Genomic DNA, 22,191 nt, shown 5'->3' with positions numbered 1-22,191 from the left:
CTGTCAACTCCTCCTCCATTGACTTGGTTTCCTGGCCTTGTCCTCCGACATATATCCCTTTCCTCATCTCCCCTCAGCTCTCTGAGGAGCAGACCATATATGTTGTTCCATCTGCAGACCAACCTTGACATTGCACAGTGCTCTCACCCCTTCCTGCTTCTGACTGTGTGTTTCCATTTATGCAACCCAAATTAATCCCACTTTTGTAACCATATGTGACCAAAATAGAAGACAGGTTTAGCAATGCAGCTCTACCATCTCCACCAGTCAGCTGGTAACCTACTAGTTATGTGACTTGGGCAGATATCTTTATCTCTTGTTTCAGTTTCCTGTTCAATCTGATGGAATTGAAAATAATATTTTCCACTCAGGGTTATCTGTATGGGTCTTGAGTAATAAAATGTTGGCGATTTTTCCATTGGGCCTAGCAGATAACATTTATTTAATCATTTATTAAATAAATGATTCTTCGGATGGTTCTGCCTCATTCTGCTCCTTACTCTTATATTTGGGTGATGCTTCTGAGCCTGGTTCTCCCGCTCTTGTGTGGCATGCAGAGCCCTTGATTATATATTTCCTCGTGGAGAGGAAAGGTCAGTGCTTACTGTAATGGAGATGAGCCCCAAGAAACTTGGTACATGTCTGTTCCCCTCGTGCACCTCTGTCCAGTGGAGGCCATGGTTTGTGGAGGTGCTAGCAAGTGGCTTACCCTTCCTTGCCCTGAGCTCCACAGTACCCTGGACTGGCTTCCAGAAAGTACATTTGGCTGTATTTCCTAACAGCAGACCTTACTTCCCCCAAATGGGAAAGAGTTCAGAGCTCACACCCCAAGTCCACAAGGCCCTGCCATGGGCTTCTGCCTCTCCCATTTGCATAGGGGGAGGCTCAGCCGCCAACCAGTTGTGAGTAGATGGGTTACCAGCCGAGAGCTAAAGTTCCTCTCCAATTCTCCTTCACCAGTCCCCCACCCCCTTCACCTCCATTCACCATCCACCAGCCTTTCAGTTTCCCTGGCAACGCTGAGTGCTCATCCTGGAAAACTTTATCCGAAATCTGCTCTGGGCAGCTTTCCAAATCCATGCTAACCTGATTAGGTGTCTCTAGGGGCCTTGCCAGCTAATCAGATTAGGCAGCACTAATGGTAGTGAGGACTTTGAGTGGGCGCAGAGCAGTAAAACATATTGTATACTTAGTGATAATTATCCTGCCTTTTGTGTCATTGATTTATCTCCCTCCCTCCCTGTCCTCCCGTCTTGTGTGTTTGGCCACAGCGATCCGGAGGAAGGAGAATGGCTGGTATGACGAAGAACACCCCCTGGTCTTCCTCTTCTTAGGATCATCTGGAATAGGTAACAGGGAGTAGATCAGCCTGTGGGGAGGAGAGCTGAGGGAGCCCCATATCTGCTACGGGCCAGAGTCAAACGACCCTCCTCTAGTTCAACTCCAGCTCCCGAGACAACTGCCTTCGAATTACAGAGCCAGCAGAGGATCATCTGTCACGTTGGAACAGCTGGAATTATGCCTCTCCCTCTGGAAGCTGTGGTGCAGGGCCTGATTCACCAGGAGGGCCAGGCCCCTGGGCGCCTGTTAGTCCTGGTCCAGCCACTCTGCAACCCCAGACGCTGCCCTATAGGAGTAATTGAACCACCTCCACTGCCCAGGGCACCAGCCTTATCTAGTGTATCCTGGGCCAGAACCCTCCAGAAAGCTAAAGAAAGCCACTGATGGTCAGCACAGTGCTAAGTGCATAGCAGAACTGGTTGCAGTAAAATTGGTTGGGGATTTTTATAGCCAGTTGGGCTAGATTATCTGAAGTGTTCTCACCCTCTCACTCTCTATCCTCACAGTCCCACCATCGCTGCCCTCCCATTATCTTTATGGGGAATTACCTGCATCTGTAGCTTCCTCTTCCCCCTCAGCATCTTCATGGATGCTGCCACTGATGTAGGGTCCCAAAGGGTTACCATCACTTCCCACTGTACCATAGAACTTGACTCATACTAGACATGCAGTGACTTCCAAAGACTTGACCATCATACCAAATGGCCTTTCAGAGCCATCACTTTGGTATCATCGTCCTTTCTTTATGTTACAAAGTAAAGCTGTAAAGCAATGGAGGGGTGGTTTCTATCCTCTCCCAGCCTTTGTTTGGCCTTGTGGCTCCAGGGCCTAGCTTAGATGGCAAGACCATGGATGTCCAGAGAGACACAGTACAATGAGCCAGGAAGTCAAGGAAAAGCAAGGTTTGTGTTGGGATTCAAGGGACAAGATGGCTCTGGATTGTATGAGTCAGCCTCCCACTTTTAGATGCTATTGTAGAGGGAAGTTTCAGTCCCCATCCACAGAAAAATCAAGATACAATGCAGACTCTGATTCTGGTCCCAGATTTACCATCAGTTTTCGCTTGGTGACTTTGAGAGTCACCCTTTCTGAGCCTCAGTGTTCCCTTCCATAACATGTATTATTTCCAGCATCCATGCATTTCTAATATTCTTTCATTCCAGGAGATAGTCATCTCCTAACCCAATACTTCTCTTTTCCTTCTACTAGGAAAAACAGAACTGGCCAAGCAGACAGCCAAATATATGCACAAAGATGCCAAAAAGGTAAGGACTGGAACGTAGGCGCAATTGGCAGGCCATGGAGAGCCCACCACTCCCTCCCACAAGTGCCCATCCCCTTGTTCAGACTCTGGCTTTCCAAGACCTGCTCAGTTTGACTTTCTAAGGCTGACAAGAAATTGTTTCACACAGAGAAAAATGTCAGAGCAGTCCTTACAGACTGCAGAAACATTTCAACTTAAAACCAGACATTTCTCTTCCTCCTAGCTTCCCAGTCTGGAGGCGTCACAGATTGCCCATAACCCTGGGTGCCTTTGCCTTATTTCTGTGGAAAGCCTCCCTAGCTGAGGCAATAAAGAACTGCCCAGAGCTCTGCTAGCAACAGAGTCCTGGCTAACTCCTGTCCTGCTGTGGCCTGGCTCCCCCTCCACCACCTCTCTGAGGGCCTGGCAGCCACAGGAAACAAGGTAGCTGAGGCCATGTCCTCCTGAGCTGCGTCCATGGCACCTTCTGCTGACTCTGCCAGTAGTTATGAGCTGCCTCAACCAAAGCCAGGGCAGACCCACTCGACAGGCAGGCAGGCAAGAAGCAGTGCACGGCATGCTGATATGCTCCGACCGAAACAGCGTTTTTAGGACAATTCATCAGGTTGGCAGCGATTGAAACAATTAGCACTCTGGGAAGGGCCATAAACTAGTGAGACTATTAGGGAAGATGTAGTTATGGGCAGGAACCACCTGATTAGGGATGAAGAATTCTGAGTGGTTTAATTTTAATACTGTCAGAAAGGTTAATATTTAATTACAAATTATAATCTCCTTATCCAAGCTGTCTTAATATGTCTTCATAAACAGTGGAAGTAGAAGGAAAGTATCTGCTGACTTGCTGTTGTAGAAAGGAGGAAGGGCTTGATAAAAGACGGACGGTGCAAGTCTTTTTTCAGCTGGAGCATCTAAACGAGAGGCGGATTTCAACTTGTGAAGGGCGTCCTGAAAGCTGACAGTGGCATCCTTCAGTGCATGCCTCACCTAGGAGACGGAAGTATCACCGTCTCCCCTTGGAGATAGTGGGCTGGGTGGTCCAGGCTCTGGAGTCAGCCATTCCTTGGCACAGGTTCTGCTGGCCCTAGGCAGGTTGCTTTACCCCTCCAAGTTTCAGCTGTTGCCTCAAAGTGAAGCTAATCAGTCCTGTGTCTAAGATTATTGTGAGCATCAAGTGAAATACTGTGAATCACCGCAAGCTCAGGCTCTAACACCCATCAAGTACCTGATCCCTTGTCTCATATTTATCCATCACTCCGTTCTTTCACAACACTCCCATCTACTGTCTTATTTGATCTTACAAGGAAAATAGCTTAAATGCCAAATTAGAACCACTTTTCAGATGAGAAAACTGAGACCCTGCAACCTTAAGGGCCCAAGATCACCTGTTAGAGGAAGAAGTAAAATGAGAATCCAGTCTGTCAACGATTCTCTCAATACCATTGTTCTCTGCTGCAAGAAAAGACTAGATCATAAACCTGTCCTTTTTGTCCTCGTGTCACATAGGGAGACGAGGGGCGTGAGAATCCCAATATCATCATCCATATATTTTATTTTTAAATCAGAGTTGGTACTTTTATAAAACTCCTACCTTCACCAGCCCTGTGGATCAGCTCATTACAATATCTGTGTTTAGCACAGACATTCTCTGGCCATGTAACAGGCATGTCTGAGACATGCCTTTATAATCTGAGGGTTCTGAACTGTAAGCTATCTAACCAGGACACCTGATGTTGCCAGGATCCAAGGACTGATGTGTGGGGAGTGTCATCTACAGGGCCCAGTGTAAAGGAGGGCTCACTCAATGAACGAGCACTGGCCTGGGAGTCGGTGACTTAAATTCAAGCTCTGGCTTTCTCGTACCTTAGTTCCCTCATTTGAAAAGAGTCACTGGTACCTCCAGACTTGGCTGCCTCATGAAGACTTGTACTTTTTTATTTTGGCAACAACACACAGCATATGGGACATTTGTTCTCTGACCAGGAATTGATCCCACACCCCCCTGCAGTGGATACACGAGTCTTAACCACTGGTCTGCCAGAGAAATCCCTGTTTGCACCTTTTTATGATTTCTTTATCAGACCTCCTATGAGTTGTTTTTTTTTTTTCTCTCATTAAACTCCACTGTTTTTCCCGAATTGAGCAGCTTTGTTAACTTCCATTATTAGAGTTAGTAATCCGTGAGAAAAAAAACCTTAACAGCATCCTGTGATTTCATCCTGAGTTAGGGCGGTGGAGCTCTAAAGACCATAGTTATAGCGTCAGTACGATGAAGGGATCAAGAGCAGGGATCTGAGTTCAGCTCTAAACTACTCTGTGGGGTTGGCTGAGATCTCTGTTTACGTCAGTTTCCTCATCTGTAAAATGGGTTCAATAATGGTACTGGATTATCATGAAGGTTAAGTGAGATGATGATGTAAAATACTGTGCACTATTCCTGGCACATTAGTAAGCAATCAATACATGTTGGATACTGTTGTTATTACTGGCTTCCCTGGTAGCTCAGACGATACAGTGTCTGACTGCAATGCAGGAGACCCGGGTTCGGTCCCTGGGTTGGGAAGATCCCCTGGAAAAGAAAATGGCAACCCACTCCAGTATTCTTGCCTGGAAAATCCCATGGACTTAGGAGACTGGTGGGCTACAGTCCATGGGGTCGCAAAGAGTCGGACACGACTGAGTGACTTCACTTTCACTTTCACTATTGTTATTATTGTTGCCTCACTTCTAGATAACCCTAAGCTAAGACCATGTAAAACCAAAATTATTCCAGCTAAGAAAATCAAGCCCTGAGATTTGTTCAGAGTTATTTAGCAAATCAGTAGAAGGACTTAGTAACTTGACATAAGAATAAGTAAGCACTGAACTCTATACTCCCTGTTATCGTAGGACATTGACTGACACTGGTTCTGGGCACAAAACTCAGAACCCTTAAGGTGAAGATGCCAAAAGCCCAGCTGATTGAGGGAGTGGGAAATATGAGGCAATAGAGTATAGAGGGTTAAGAGCACAGACTGGAGCCAGGTTGTCGGTTTGAGACCCTGGGCAAATTACTTTAATCCATGACTCAGTCTTCTCATCTGTAAGTGGGGGATGGTAATAGTACTTATCTCTTAGACTTACACACATTCTAAGCCCTTTATAGCTTGCTTAGAACATTGCCAAGCACGTAGTAAGCACTCAGTGAGTGTCAGCTGTTATCAGATGCGCATCTCGTGGCTTCCAGCCCATTGCCTCCAGCACTCCCAGCTTCCTCGTGTCTGTCTTCCTACCCTCCCTGAAGCCTGTGTCCCTCTTGGCCGAGTTGCCTGGGGCCCTGGGAAGATGCGTACTGGCTAATGCTTCATGCTTGATAGCAGTGATCACCCCTCATGGCCTTAAGAACTTCTCTGGGGTCTTTCCCACCTCTTGGGTTAGGCCCTGTCCTCAGTCCTCTGGTGAAACAAGGAGAGGATGTAGGGCGAAGAAACAGCAGCTCTAAAAGGGGAGGCAGCCTGGTCAAGGCCACAGACAGTGGAGAACTGGGGTTGGAAGCCGAGTCCAGGGCTCTTTCTGCCACCCTATACCTCAGGTACAGAGTGACAGGACAGAGAAAACTAGAATACTTCACAGACTGAATTTCTGACCAGCAGCTGAACTACAGTATGGCCTGCATTTCAGGTATAGGCATTAATACCTCCTTCTCAGGTCTTGGCACCCCCTGTTCCTCAGCTCTCAAGAGAAGTGTAGTCAGTGGGTGCCAGTAGGAGAGGAGCCTGAGGAGTCTCTGGGGAACCTTTATCTGGGTGGAGAAACAGGGCACCTCTGAATGCCCTTATAACACCCGAAGTCCCTGAGTTCTTTATGAAAAGGAGAGGGCATGCTGCTGTGTTAACTCGCAAATCCCACTCTAGACACTGTTCTATCCCTGGGGCTAATTATGGTAGGGCCTCACCCAGGAGGCCACCTCCTTGGAAAGCACCCCAGGCCCAACCATGGAGAGAGAAGGGCTGCAAGCAATGTTGTGGAGAGCTCTTTAATGACATGAAAACGTGTAAATAAGATTTCTTAGTTTAAAAGAAAAGTAAACTAGGGTGTAGAGAAAAGGGAACCCTCCTTCATTGTTGGTGGGAATGTAAATTGGTGCAGCCACTCTGGAAAACAGTATGGAGATTCTTTAAAAAAAAAAAAAGCTGAAGATGATGAAAGTTATAATTCAAAAAGATAGATGTACCCCAGTGTTCTTGGTAGCAGTATTTACAATAGCCAGGACGTGGCAGCAACCTAAATGTCCATCGATGGAGGAATGGATGGGGAGGGAGGGTGGACTATTATTAAGCCATCAAAAAGAATGAAATAATGCCATTTGCAGCAACATGGATGGACCTAGAAATTATCAAACTATATAAAGTAAGTCAGAGAAAGACAAAAATCACGTGATATCATTTATCTGTACAGCCTAAAAAGTGATACAAATGACCTTATTTACACAATAGAAATAGACTCACAGGCAGAAAACAAACTTGCAGTTACCAAAGGGGAAATGGGGAGCGGATAAATTAACAGTTAATTAACAGATATATACTACTATTTATAAAAAAGATAAACAATAAGGACCTACTGTATAGCACAGGGAACTGTATTCAGTGTCTTGCAATAACCTGTAATGGAAAAGAATCTGAAAAATAATATATATGTGTGTTTGTGTGTGGGTATAACTGAATCACTTTGCTGTACCCTTGCAATTAACAGCTTTTCAAATCAGCTACACTCTTTGAAAAATAAAAGAAAACTAAAGCAAAGAGACTTGTGCCCATGTAGACTTGGAGAGTGGAGGGCACCGTGGAGCTATCTGGGTGTTTGTTGCTCCCCTCCAACTCGTCATGATCCACGCTGGTGGTGGCTGACTTTGTCTATATCAGCCTGTCCCACTCCAGTGCTCCTAGAGGACAGAGGCATAGCTCTAGTGCTCAGCACACACAGGATGCCTTCAGGAAATGTGTGATAACTGGATGGTGTGGTGATCAGGCCTGGTAGAAGCCTGATAAAAAAAAGACTTTCCAGGCCAGTTTAAGGGCAGGGACATGACCTGGGTTTACTAAGGTAGGGAGTGAGGGAATCATTTAGGGGATAAGTGGACAGAAAAGGAGACAAAGAGCCAGAAAACACTGTGTCATGAGAATGGGATAGTAAATCTTGGCTTGGTGTGACTTGAAAGCCTGGAAGATATTTGAGATGCTCACTTCCTTCGCCCTTCCCTCTGCCTTCCTGCCTTCAAATGGACTCCTGCTTGTTTCCACACAGGGTTTCATCAGGCTAGACATGTCTGAGTTCCAGGAGCGGCATGAGGTGAGTGAGAGTCCTTGGTGAAGTGTGGTTTGGAGAGCCTGTTAACATGACTGCCTGAGTATTTTGATGTGACTTGTCATTCAAGCCTGAGATAATTACAGCAGCCTTGGAATTTGTCCTCTGGGGACATATGTACACAGTGGGGTCCCTGATCTGTTTTGCACAAGATTTGCTCTGAAGAATAAACAGAAGAGATCCAGCTGCTCTCCTATCACAGCAGGATTCCTTCCACCCCAAGAGATAACCTTACCTTGTTGAAACAGGCAGTCTTAACAGTATACAAAGCCAGCTTACCGTGCATGCCCCATATTGGAAACTGAAAGGATGGAAAGGCCTTCCTAACTTAATTCTTTCCTTCCACCAGGTGGCCAAGTTCATCGGGTCCCCACCAGGCTACATTGGCCATGAGGAGGGTGGCCAGCTGACCAAGAAGCTGAAGCAGTGCCCCAATGCCGTGGTGCTCTTTGATGAGGTAGACAAAGCCCACCCAGATGTGCTCACCATCATGCTGCAGCTGTTTGATGAGGTGAGTCAGCTTGGGCTGGGTTTGGCTGGGGGACACCTGTAGGTATGAGGGGTCTATGAGCAACAGGACCTGTGGATCCAGAGTCAGTCATTCATAAAGTTCCTGCTTCCTCATGTGTACATTCAGTCAGTTAGCAGATGTGGCTTCATCCCTTCTCTGGACCAGGGCCCAGACTGGGCACTCCAGGAAAAACAAGCACGGCCCAAAAGTTGAAATGTGGCTGCCCAGGGTCCCTTTTAAAGAGACAGAATGGGGCAGAAGTGCCAGGAGATAGTGAGACCTGAATTTTTAGTTCTAGCTCAGCTCCATCTCTAGGAACCTCATGTGAAAAACGGAGAGGCTGGATCCAGTAAGCTCCAAGAGTCTTTCTCACTCAGATGGCTCCTACTCCTTCCTTCCATCATCTTCACCAGTTCTTTAAAATGTTAGTAATGTTACGCTGTCTGTGACCATTGCAGTGATGATGGAATGGTGGTGCCCTGGCTTATGGAGCGTTCTTCTCCTGAACAGCTCCCGGCTCATCACAAATGAGAACAGTCTCCCTCTCAACTGACCGAGGCACAGCTTCCTTTTATTCAGCACAGTCTATGTAGTAGGCTTGTGCTAAAGATATTGCAGACTTTATTGCTAATCATCACAATAGCCAGGCAAGGTAGAAACCTTTTATAACAGGTATAGAAACAAGTTCAAGAGGTTGTAAATGACTTCCCCAAGGCCACAGAGCTACTATACAGAGGAGCCAGAAAAGGTCTCAAGATACGTCTGGTCCCAGACCCCAGGTCTCCCCGTTGTACCTCTCCTTATCTTGAGCAGGGGAGGGGTGGCTTACTGTCAGAGGAGGGGCTGACATCCACCTGTTGCAGGTGAGGCCTGCCTTCTGCTCCCATGCAGAGGCTGTGTTAGCCAGCACATGGCCAGACCAAGTCCAGCCCACCTCTCCACTCAGCCCCATCCAGCCTTGGGAAAATGGAAAGGGGTTTGCTTCCCAAAATGTCACAGGTTCGCTGATGACATACAGGAATGGATACCCCTGGACCAAATAGCACACCAGGTACCAAGCCAGCCAGAGCCAGGTCCAAATGTCCCCACAGCTGCTCATTCACTGTCCTCCCCTCCGAGCCCAGCATCCTTGGCTGCCCCAGTTTTATTGCCCTCTTCCTAGGCTCTTATCTGCTTCCTATCCTGAGAACTCCTACTGAGCAATGAAGGCCAGTCCTTCAAAGGTCACATATTCTGTTTCCCACACCTGTGCTCTGATACTCCCCCCACCCCATTCTAGACTGTTAATGGGATTCAGGTACACAGCTTATGGACCAGACCCAAACCTGCCCTCTGGGAGCTCCCTGCCTATCAGGTAGAAAAGAGATGCGATAAAGTTGGCATTTTTGTACTTTATGTGCAAGGCACTGTTTTATGAACTCCTTTAATCTTCCCAATAATCATATGAAGATAGTCATTATTACTATCTCAATGTGACAAATGTATAAACTGAGATAAAGTGAGATAACTGATTCATCCATGGTCACACAGCTGGGAAGAGAAAATCGAGGGTTTGAATCCAGTTCTAGAACGCACAGCTTAAATAATAACTCCCAGACACCTAGTTTCTCTCCAGGCATTCTCAGACCCCCAGCACCAGGGGAAACACCCCATCGACTAACTTAATTCAGTATGTTAGGGTTGGCAGTAGACACCTTGTGTGCAGGCACAGAGGCGTGAGGCAGCCTGCTCCATCCAGAGGATTACAGCCTTTCAGTAATTGCCCGACTGTGAGGGAAGGTGAGAACAGAATGGTGGAGGTAGATGGGTGAGATAGACAGGGGCAGGTTAGAATCCCAGGCAAAGGAGTGTGGATTTATTTGCTGGAGAGTAAGAAGCCTTCAAAGACTTTAGGCAAGAGAAAAGCATGATCGGATTTTCCTTTTATAAAGCTCCTGTAGACAGCAGTGAGCAAATGGACTAGAAGGAAGAAGAGGGACCAGCAAGGAGACTGTTGAAGAGCCCAGGTGAGGGCTGGGGAGACCTGCTCTACAGCAGGGCCATTGGATGGAGAGAACTCCCAAGTGAGGAGACAGGGAGGTGACAGGAGTGACCAGCGGAAGTGTCTCTGGCCTGGGTGGCCCATGGGTTCTGCTGCTATCAGCTGAGGCAGGAAACTCAGCAGGGTGAGCAAGAGACTGAGGAAGGTGAGGAGCTAAGGTTTGGAAGTGTTGACAATGAAATGCCTGGGGTACTGCCAGATGGAGATGTCCAGGAAGTTGCTTGTCTGGAGTGCAAGAGAGGTCTGCACCGGAAGTAGACTCAGGAGTGCTTCAGCACAGAAAGAGTAACAGAAGCCACAGGAACGGACGAGCTCTCTCACCTGGTGAGAGTCTGGTGAACAGAGGGAATTGCCAGAGAGTAGGAGGCAAACGAGAAGAGTGTGGTTTAGTGCAGGCAGGCAGAGGGGAAATGGGCAGAACAGACACAGCCCCTGCCTCAGTGCTCAGGAGTGAGGGGGAGACAGGCAGCAAGAAGCAGTTCAGCCACTGTGGTGAGTGCTGCCCTGGGATCAGTAGGACTAAGGGGCGTAGAGAACCGCGCCCCTACCCCAGAGCCACCCATCCCAGATCTGTCAAGCTTAGGCCCAGAAAAGTGCGAGCCCTACCAAAGCGCTCACCAAGCAGCGGTGATGCAGCTCACTTCCCAGCTGACCCCAGACCTACAGCACAGGGCAGAAGTCCCAGGAAGCCCACTCTCTGCGCCTCCCTTCAAGGACAGAAATGGGGGCCAGAGGGGGAACAGCCCCTGTGACCCTGCAGTGAGCACTGACACCTCACCCGCATGCGTGCACTCCAGTTGGGAGGCGGGTCAGCCACAGCTCCCTCTTTGGGACACATTTTGTTGCCAAGGACTCAGAGGAGGAGGTGCAAACACTGAAAGTCACCCTTGGGTCAGTCATGCACTGCACCTGCTCCCCTTGCCCACCCGGGACCCATCCTCAGGCCCCGTTATGAGCAGAGCTTTGATCTCTCAGAACGAAATGGCTGCCGATTATTGCTCTGGCCAGTACAGCCGTGTGTGCGCTCAGTCCTCAGGGATGAGCACTGCGCACACAGCGGGGTCATCCGCGCGCACTTGGGCACATCACGCACGCATGCAGGCCTGGTCCCCAAAACAAGGACTGCCCTCACTGGGTCTGTCGTGTTGTGACTCGTAGGCAGGGGGTGAAGTGGGGAGCTCATGGCCAAGCTCAGGGACATCTGCTTGTACCCTTCTTCTCCTCTTCCCACTCAAGGCTGGGACGGGGGAGTGACCAGGACTGCATCTCAAGGCCCCCTTTGAATAGATGCCCTTGGAGCTAACACTTCCTGAGAGGCCTGTGCCACGAGCCAGGGTAAAGTGAGGCAGAAAAGCACTTGGTACCATGCCCAGTACACAGTAGGTGCTCAGTTAATGCATATGCCTTTCTTTTTTACCTCTGAGCGCTAGGGCTAGTCTGCCTTTGCATCTGGTTTAGAAGCAAGGGCTGACCTTGAGTGAGGCCCTCGCCACCAGAGAAAGGAAAATCCTTAAGAAGGAATGGTTGCCTGAGGCCGGGGCAGGGCCCAGCATCACTGGCTGGGGCAGGGCCCCCGCAGGGTGTCAGTGACCTCTCCCTAGAGCCATGCTCTCAGAATTGGCAGGAGCTATGCTTTGTCTGAAACCCCGGTGAATTCCCAAGAAGGCCTACCTCTCCCCATACCTGACTCAGTAGCTTAGCTTCTCTCCAGTCAGGATCAAAGGATGCAAATTGAATTTAGAAGAACTCTGAGAAGTTTTTATTTAGGAAAGAAGTTTTCATGAAGCCTCCTTTATCCCACACTGTTGGTATGGCCCCAGGAGCCCGGTATACAGTGAAAGACAGGGGTGCTGGGGTGAGACCATTCAGTAGAGTCTCAGTTGGACTGTGTTCCAGCTGTGAGACCTTGTACAAACTAAGCTCTTGGAGCCTTAGTTTCTTTGTAGGGGTGGTGAGGATTCAGTCTGCAAGGAAGTGCTGAGGACTGCTCTATGCCAGGCACTGTTCTAAGACCCGGTGAGAACAAGACCCAGACCCTGCCCTCACAGAGGCACCCAGCAGGGCCCCAGGGGTGGCCGTGGATGCCCATCACAGCAGATTGCACCAGTTCCTCTCAGCAGGGCACTGATTATTGCTTTCATATGTCATTGTTGTTTTAGTTGCTAAGTCGTGTCCAACACTTCTGCAACCCTGTGGACTGTGGCCCACCAGGCTTCTCTGTCCACGGGATTTCCCAGGCAAGAATACTCAAGTGGGTTGCCATTTTCTTTCCAAGGGATCTTCCCAACCCAGATCAAACTCACATCTCCTGTGTTGGCAGGTGGATTCTTTTCCACTGAGCCACGAGGAAAGCCCCTATGCTTCCTTACAAATGACTGCAGAGTGCCACTGTACCATGAGAGCCTTGAGGTTTGCTGAGTGGGCAGAGTTCCTCGCCTTAAGCTGAGCAGCCCCGGACAGCTACACTCTTCTAGTTCTTCTGTCTCTTCCCTTTATTGTTGCCCCTTTTCTCTTTCCTTGGTGCATTTGTGTCTAGTAAAGATGTTTTCTTCTGTGTCACTTCTAGAAAAAAACGAAAGATTCCAAGGCAACTTCCCACATTGATTAAAGGAAGAACATTATTTTTTATCCTAGGCCAGAGGATGACTCCAAAGATACAGAGATTATACCTGTTTCAGTTCATTTATCTGGCCTTCACAGTGGCCCTGTAGAATACGCTCTGACCTCCTATAGCAGCCTGGCCTTTCCTTTATCATAATGTCTAACCCACTGAATTCTGACTGCTTGTTTCCTGGCCTCACTCCTCTAGACTGAAGCGTGTCGGGCTCAGTGAGTCCCCAGTGCCCCAACACAGAGCTCCACCCACAGCAGGCCTCCAGGAAAGTGTGTTGGATGGCTGCTTATACAGTCAGGCTGGCTTCTGGGTGCCCTGAGAGATGCCAGGCAGCAGATGCAGTCTCACCTGGTGGCTCTCCCAGCAGGTGAGCACTGAAACCGAGGTGTGAAAACAGTGCTCAGAGACCCCAGAGGAGGGAGCGCTGACTGCCAGCGGGGAGAGGGTTCTGGAGAGACCTCCTGGAAGAGGTGCCCAGCCTTACCGCTCCCTGACCATGCAGTTGCTGTTCCTTCCCAGGGCCGGCTGACAGATGGAAAAGGCAAGACCATCGACTGCAAGGACGCCATCTTCATCATGACCTCAAACGTGGCCAGCGACGAGATAGCACAGCATGCGCTGCAGCTGAGGCAGGAAGCTTTGGAGATGAGCCGTAACCGGATCGCCGAGAACCTTGGTATGGCACGTGGCCCACGCTCTCTGGGCAAACAGTCAAGTGACACAGCTGCCACACTGCTCTGGGGGAAGGATGGAATTGGGGTCCCAGGGACAGGTGAAGGTCCTGGCTGGCATCTCTCCCTCACTGGCCCTGACTAGACACCAAGCACCCAACTAGATAGTGGAGGGAGGCCAACAGACAGTGCCCCTACTTCCACAAGAAAGCCCCAGGCCTCTCAGGTGACAGGAGGGCTCCAGACAGAGGCAGGGACAGAGCCACCCCAAGGTGTGGGGCCAGGAGGAGGCCATGGTCTCAGGGGACTGAAGGGATGTGCACTTAACAGGGAGAAACACTTTGGTGCAGCAAGGGGATGGCAGGTCAGAAACCTGGAGGTGGGCACGGGTGGGCCCTGGAAAGTTCTGGAAAGGGGAGTGTGTCAGGGTGGACACTGCGTCTATCAGCCTTCTGTCTAGGATTGAACTCTCTAGCCCCCTTCTTACAACTTGGGACTCAAGTCTCGGTCCTGACTCTTCTCCTCTCTCCTCCCCGCCTTCACGCAATTCCTACCACACATGAGCACCAGAAGGGCCTGGGAAGTAGGCAAGCCAGTCCTCTGATTGTGCAGGTGATGAGAAGGCCGAAACCCAGAGCTCCTGAGATGTTGACCAGGATCACACAGACTGTCAGGGGCAAGACCAGGCTCTTGTCATGGAGCCAAGGTGCAGCACAGCTCCCAAAGGTCCCAGGTGTCGGGAGCAGACAGTTTATGTTTCTGTCTCCACAGGGGATGTCCAGATCAGTGACAAGATCACCATCTCAAAGAACTTCAAGGAAAACGTGATTCGCCCCATCCTAAAAGTAAGAGTTCCTTGTCCTTCCTGCTGGAGCCTTGAGTTGGAGGGGATCACCTTAGCCATCATGAAGATGTGGAAGCCCTCCCACCTGTATCTTCCCCAGTAGGGTCCACTAATTCCTTTACCCACTCTGGGTCACTAAGCTCACCTTATCCCTAACCTGGCCCTGCAGGCTCACTTCCGGAGAGATGAGTTTCTGGGACGAATCAATGAGATCGTCTACTTCCTCCCCTTCTGCCACTCGGAGCTCATCCAACTTGTCAACAAGGAGTTGAATTTCTGGGCCAAGAGAGTAAGAGCAGGGACTGCCCGTGGGTGGGGGTGGAACATCTAGAAAGCCCTGGGCCACATGCAGACATGCTGCTGTCTGACGTGTCCCAGGCCAAGCAAAGGCACAACATCACACTGCTCTGGGACCGCGAGGTGGCAGACGTGTTGGTCGAAGGCTACAACGTACACTATGGCGCCCGCTCCATCAAGCATGAGGTGAGCCCTGAGAGAAGTGAGGCACCTCCACACCTCCCTCCCTGGTGCCCCTAGACCCATTTGCTGGGCTCCCAGCCTGTCCAGGCAGGCTGGGGTTTTCCTTACCCAGAGCAGACGCCCCTTCAGAACCAAAAACAATATAATCAAATAAAACCGCTGTCCAAGAGGGTAAATGAGTTTGAACTCCTACCAGCATCAGGGAACTGGGGCTGGGAACCTCAGAAATTGATTATACTGACTTGTTAGTACCATCCTGCAAGCTCATGTTGTTAGCCCTTTGCAGATGAAAAAACTGAAGCTTTGAGTAAGTACTTGCCCAGGCAGCAAGTGACAGCTGGGCCTCCAGGCTTTGGCAATGATGACAGCTTCCCCTGCTGCCTGCAGGTGGAGCGCCGAGTGGTGAACCAGCTAGCGGCTGCCTATGAGCAGGACCTGCTGCCGGGGGGCTGCACCCTGCGCATCACTGTGGAGGACTCAGACAAGCAGCTGCTCAAGAGTCCTGAACTGCCCTCACCCCAGGCCGAGAGGCGTCCCCCCAAGCTGCGGCTGGAGATCATTGATAAGGACAGCAAGACCCGCAAATTGGACATCCAGGCACCACTCCACCCTGAGAAGGCGTGCCACACCCTCTAGGGTCTACTTACCTGCCCACACGTGCCCTCAGCACCTAATAAAGCCCCCTTGGCTGTGGCATGGTGACCGACCTACCTTCCCCTCCTGCTTCTCACCCCTCTCCATCCAGCCTAAGGCCTGTTACCTCCTCACAGCCCCTGGAAGATGCCTTCTCAGCCCACCCTAGCCCCTTCGTTGTGGGCCCCACGTGTGCTCTCAGGTCTCTGGGAGGGGAGCTGCTCCTCTGCCTGCTTTATGGCAGGGAGAAGAGGGAGGTCCCTCATCTCTGTCCTTCAGCGTGATCCTCATGTCCTGGAGCTTCTGGAACTTTATCATGTTTTCTGGAAGCTCAGAAGTATGGCAGCTGAGAACTGATCTGGCTGGAAGAAGACAGAGACCAGGCTGTGACCTGCTACCCTCTGCTGGCTCTCATGCTGCTGAGTCCCCAGAATGTCTCCACAGGGAGCAGAGAAGTCAGAGGCCCAGACACAGAGCTTCTGCATTTAAGCCATTGCTTCCTCTTTCCCATGCCCTAGAATTCCAAGGGGAAGGGACTCTCGGAACCCTTCCCCCTTCCACTGCCGTATCATAGCTACTATTCCTCCCTGCCCCACGTTCAGGAGTCAGACCAGACCACGTCTCTCCAGCCTTGGAACTAGGCCAGCATAGGGCATCTTTAGGAAGAAGGCTGGGTACTACCCTACCCTACACGGGGTCTGGACAGAAGCACCAAATGACCAAGCAAGCTTAACTCTGTGGGGCCTCCTGCAGGCGACCAACAACATAGACAATGGAGAACTGTAGGGGGATCCTTGGGTCGGGGTGTACCCAGATGGCCATGGAGTCTGCCTCAGCCCCGTCTATACCGTGGTCCTAGCTAAGTGAACATGGGATAGACAGCTCCCTCATGCAGTCTGCATGTTAGTCACTAAGCAGAGGGACTGCACACCATCCGCCAAGGCTTTCCACACACCAGACATGTTCGGCCTCAGCTTAATTAGCAGGGCACAGCAAGGCTTGGTATGTACATCCTTGGGAACCATCTACAGTAGCCACCATTGAAGACCATGCCATCAGCCTCCCCTGAAGGGCCACTTTGGAAACCCTCTTTTGGTGTCAGAAAGTCTCTTCCAGGAAGCAGAAAAGGGGGACAGGAATCACAGTCCCTCAGGTGATGGAGGAATATCATAACACGGCAGGTGTGGGGCAGCCGGCAGCTGATACATGGCCTCCAGCAGATGCTGCAGCAGGCATCATCCAGCCCCTCAAGGAGCTGTCTGCCGCTCTGTACCTCAGCGACTGCCACTCTTTATTAGTAGCAGGATTTTTGTTGTTGTTGTTGTTGTTTTTACTTCTTGTTCTGAAATAATTTTAGACTTACAGGAAATAACCACAGTAGTAGAGTTGCACGTACCCTTCACCAACTTCACCAACCATCTGTTAAAAATTATTAAATTATAATTATTAGAACCAGGAAATTAACATGATATGGTACTATTAGCTAATCTCTAGGCATTCAGATTTTGCCATTTTTCCCACTGATGCCCTTTTCCTGGTCCAGAATCCAGTCGAGGATCCCGTGTTGCATCTTGTTGTGTTTCCTTTATCTCCTTCAACCTGTGACAGTTCATCCTTCTTTGCCTTTTATGACCTTGGCACTTTTGAAATCTCTAGGTCAGTTAAATTTGTAGAGTGTCTCTTAATTTGGGTTTGTCTGCTGTTTTCACATGCTAGATTGAGGGTCTCCATTTTGGGCAAGACTAGCCCTCAAGTGATGCTATGCCCATCCTTATAACTCAGAGCAGGTGGTACATGCTCAGGTTGTGTATACCAGTTTCTCCACTGTAAGATTACTAATTTTCCCTTTGAAATGAATAAGAATCTCATGGAAAGATGGAAACTACAAATGTCTTATTTATCCGTAGAATTTTGCCCGTTGATTTTAGCATCCTCATGTAAGTGTAAACGTGTTAGTCACTCCATCATGTCCGACTCTTTGTGACCCTGTGGACTGTAGCCTGCCAGGCTCCTATGTCCTTGGGATTCTCCAGGCAAGAATACTGGAGTGGGTTGCCATTTCCTTCTCCAGGGGATCTTCCCAACCAGCTCTTGCTTTTAACAAATATTAATATTATATTTGCCTAATGATGACATTGTTGTCTTATTCCATCTATATGTATTAACTGGTATTCTTCTGTAAGGAACAGCTGTCTCTTTTCTCCCATTTATTTATTCAATAATTTACCTATAAGTAAAACTAATGAATGTTTGTTTTAGTCTATGGGTTGTAGCCTACTAATAGAGTTTATTTCATTGCTCATATGGCCGAGATTTGGCCATTGGGAGCTCTCAAGTTGGCTCCTGTGTTGTTTCAATCTTGCCCCATCATTTTTTCAGTATTACCTTATTTTCTGATGCCACAAGGTGTTCCAAAGTTGCTTAGACTTTTCTTGTCCCAGCCCTGACTTCAGCCATTTCTCTAAGCAACTCCTGATTCTTCTTATTTGAGAATGGTACTTAGAAACCAAGGAGGTATATTCAGTGCTCCTGGAGTGTCATTGCTTCTAGACCTTTGCAGCACACAAAGCTAGGAAATAAATAAATGTGTATATGTTAATACATGTGTCACACACAACTGAATTTATTACTATATCTGTCCATCTGTATATTATTAAAAACCATGAGTCCATATTGATGCCTACGGTTCTAATCCAATACCACAGGGCCTGTGACTTGCTGTTGTTATTAGCACTTTACAATTCATTCTCTGCTTCTTCCTCTCCTGCTATCTCTGTTTCTTCTCTCATTCTGTTTTCTGTTCAGACTTCCATAGAGGATCTAATTAAGTCAGTCAGTGACCATCCCGTGTGGAGCACTCCTGTTGGATAAAGTTCTTATGCCCGGCTGTCAGTCTCTTGGTTCAGCCAGCTGTGGCCAGGACCAGCAGACATATAACTGAAAACCAGATACTTTTATACAGGAAAACCCAATGACCACCTTTCTGAGAAGAGAATAAGGGACAAGTAGACCCTCCGATTCTGAGAAGCTTGAGTATCACTTCTAGAGACTCAGCTAGACCTTGTAGGTGATGTTGGACCCCTGCCTTATACTTTCATAGCATCCTCAACAGTACTTAGCTCAGGTGCATTGCTTGTTCTTTGTTTGCCTTTGTCATTAGAGTGTAAGATCCACAAGGGCAGATACCCAATTCTACTCACTGTCCTGTTCATAGAAGCTGGCACAGAGCCATCACATGATGGCTGCTCCAGGTGTTTGAATGGATGGGTAGGCCCTGCAGCAAGCACAGATCTTCACAGTGAGGCCTGTGAACAGCTGAAATAAATAGGTATATGTATTTGCTCACATATACATAAAGTAACTTTAGAAGAGACAGTAATTGGGTAGAGAGGAAATAGCAATGGAAGGGTAAATTAACTGTTTTTTTTATAATTTTAAATTGAATTTTGAGCCTTTATTAATGTATTACCTGTTCACAATTATAAAATACTAAGAATAAATTTAACAAAAAAGGAAAATCATATTGAAGGGCATAGAACATGATCTGACAAATGAAAAGACATCATTCTTGGAAAGAACCTATATAATTAATATACAATTCAGAACTACTGTTTTCTGAGTCTAGGAGATACAAGTAGTAGCCTGTCAGTTACTTCAATTCCACCTGGAGAGTGTGCAAACTAGAGGATAAGTAAATGTAACTACTATCACTGTATACCCTAAATAGAATCGTAAGAGAATGGAAAGAGATGCGTTGGTACCTGTTTCTGGACTGCACAGACTGTATGTGACTCCGGAAAAAAGGAGAAAGTGGTGGGAAATGCTAGAGAGGCAAGTATCCTGACTTCACAGTGCCTTGAATGCCATACTAAGGGAATAAAACAGCTATATTGGTATTTTAAAAAGAACCTTTCATTGCAGTATGCAGAATGTTTTGGGGTGACTTCTAACCAATAGACAACAGAGTAGTCCCAGGCAAACTTCTTTCCCACATCAAATATAGAAATATTGAATATTATGTAGCCAAAAAAATGTTTGACACACAATTGAACTTGAAACTGAAAATGGGAAGTCCCAAGGTGCCAGAAATGAACGGGAACCCAAAAGTCAGAGGATGTGTGAGAGTCAAGGTCAAAGAGTTCATCAAGACTGGGGATCTACCTATTGGCTGAGTACTGGGCCTTCACCACTGAAACAGGAGTCTCAAAGGACTACTTCTTTGTAAAATAAAGACCAGAAAAACACTGCTCCTTAACCTGGGGATCAGTAGGGAAATACAAGAAAGTCTAACATCACTCAGGGCTATAAGTAGAAAGACTCATCTACAAACAAACTAATAATTTTGCCATTTGTGAGAATGTGGTCCAAATTCACAGTACCCAAGTGTTACTAGAATGTCAAGATGAAAAATTAACAAAAAGCCGGTCCTGGGCTATAGAATCCCTTGGAAGAAAACACAAAACTGTTCAGCAAGGATATTCTTGTAACCAAGTTTTCACAAAGGAACCTTTGGGAAAACAAGTCCTGTTGAAATGAGAATACAGGGAAAACACCCTCAAACAAAGGAGGAGAAGAGAAAGGAAAAAGAAGCAAACCACCATGAAGGAGAAGAAACGTAACAGATGCCACCAGTAGAAGAATCTGCACTCCAAGAATTGTAACAGAAGAATCTGAATTTAAAAGAAGTATGTGTAAAATGTTTCGAGAAAATAAAAGGGAAAAAAATGTTCAGAGAAATAAGGGGAAGATTAGAAACCATAAGGCAAAAAAGGATGGTATGGTGAACTTGAAAAAAGAACCTTTGTTCTAGGTGGTTTTCTCAGATTTATTTCCGTGTTTTTCATCCTCAGCAATTTTCTCTATTATGATTTTTGGGCTCCAAAATCACTGCAGATGGTGATTGCAGCCATGAAATTAAAAGATGCTTACTCCTTGGAAGGAAAGTTATGACCAACCTAGACAGCATATTAAAAAGCAGAGATATTACTTTGTCAACAAAGGTCTGTCTAGTCAAGGATATGGTTTTTCTAGTGGTCATGTATGGATGCAAGAGTTGGACTATAAAGAAAGCTGAGCACAGAAGAATTGATGCTTTTGAACTGTGGTGTTGGAGAACTCTTGAGAGTCCCTTGGACTGCAAGGAGATCCAACCAGTCCATCCTAACGGAAATCAGTCCGGGGTGTTCATTGGAAAGACTGATGTTGAAGCTGAAACTCCCAATATTTTGGCCTCCTGATAAGAGTTGACTCATTGGAAAAGACTCTGATGTTGGGAAAGATTGAAGGCAGGAGGAGAAGGGACGACAGAGAATGAGATGGTTGGATGGCACCACCGACTCAATGGACATGAGTTTGGGTAGACTCCAGGAGTTGGTGATGGACAGGGAGGCCTGGTGTGCTGCAGTTCATGGGTTTGCAAAGAGTCGGACACAACTGAGGGACTGAACTGACTGTGTGATCCTAATTGATTTAGATATGAAATAACAGAGCCATTAAGTACTGAATCTCTAAAGATTTGGGTCACCTGCTGGGCTCTAAGGAACTGACCTGGGACAGGGGGAACACCCCTTCAGTGTGGAGTAAGTGGGCAGGTACCAGTGTGTCACCTCTAGGGCCATGATCAGAAGTAAGGAACACACATCCATCATAATCCTGGAACTGTTTGCCCACCATCCTCCAAGAGTCATTGCAGTCCAACCCCAGTATGCCTCACAGGTTTGTCACAGTAATTTCGGGAGGTCTGAACCTCAGTGGTCATCTGTACCATCTCCTCATCACATAGTGTCCCCTTTCCCAACATTTCCCTGTGCCCCCCGAGCTCTTCTATCAATAACATTTTTTTTTATATTAGCGTTTTGTTGGAATGTTTGTGCCATCTCTTCACCATTTTGTCGTCATTGTTACTGAAGTATAGTTGATTTACAATATTTTATTAGTTTCAGGTGAACAGCAAAGGGATCTGTTTATACTTGTGTATACATTTTTTTCCAATTCTTTTCCATTATAGTTTATGACAGGATATTGAATATAGTTCCCTGTGCTATACAGTAAATCCTTGTTGTTTATCTATACATGGTAATTTGCATTTGTTAATCCCATACTCCCAATTTATCCCTTCCCATGCTTCCACTTTGGTATTCATAAGTTGTTTTCTATGTTTGTGAGTCTGTTTTTATTTTGTAAATAAGTTTGTTTGTACTTCTTATACTCCATATATGAATGGTATAATATTTATCTCTGCCTGACTTACTTCACTTAGTAAGGTAATCTGTAGGTCCATCCATGTTACTGCGAATGACATCACTTCATTCTTTTTTATGGCCAAGTAATATTCAGTTGTATTTATATACCACATCTTCTTTATCCATTTCTCTGTTGATGGGCACTTAGGTTTCTTCCATGTCTTGGCTATTGTAGACAGTGCTGCTATGAACATTGGGGTGAGTCTATCT

General features: G+C 47.6%; 1 protein-coding gene across 1 annotated transcript in view; it reads left to right on the top strand.

Annotated features, from left to right (window-relative positions):
- CLPB (caseinolytic mitochondrial matrix peptidase chaperone subunit B) overlaps positions 1-19,239 on the top strand; it is a 142,943-nt gene extending 123,704 nt beyond the window's left edge. The window contains exons 8-16 of the mRNA XM_040258766.1: positions 1,272-1,349; positions 2,551-2,606; positions 7,886-7,930; positions 8,295-8,456; positions 13,631-13,787; positions 14,554-14,627; positions 14,796-14,915; positions 15,005-15,109; positions 15,494-19,239. Coding sequence (XP_040114700.1) covers positions 1,272-1,349; positions 2,551-2,606; positions 7,886-7,930; positions 8,295-8,456; positions 13,631-13,787; positions 14,554-14,627; positions 14,796-14,915; positions 15,005-15,109; positions 15,494-15,742 — 1,046 coding nt within the window. The 3' untranslated portion in view covers positions 15,743-19,239. The remainder of the gene's footprint in view (positions 1-1,271; positions 1,350-2,550; positions 2,607-7,885; positions 7,931-8,294; positions 8,457-13,630; positions 13,788-14,553; positions 14,628-14,795; positions 14,916-15,004; positions 15,110-15,493) is intronic.
- The last annotated feature ends 2,952 nt before the right edge of the window (positions 19,240-22,191 follow it).

This window comes from Oryx dammah, unplaced genomic scaffold (genome assembly GCF_014754425.2).
Source record: "Oryx dammah isolate SB20612 unplaced genomic scaffold, SCBI_Odam_1.1 HiC_scaffold_17, whole genome shotgun sequence".
Taxonomy (NCBI): domain Eukaryota; kingdom Metazoa; phylum Chordata; class Mammalia; order Artiodactyla; family Bovidae; genus Oryx; species Oryx dammah.
The sequence above is the reverse complement of the archived record's forward strand: the minus strand, read 5'-3'. Positions and strand labels throughout refer to the sequence as shown.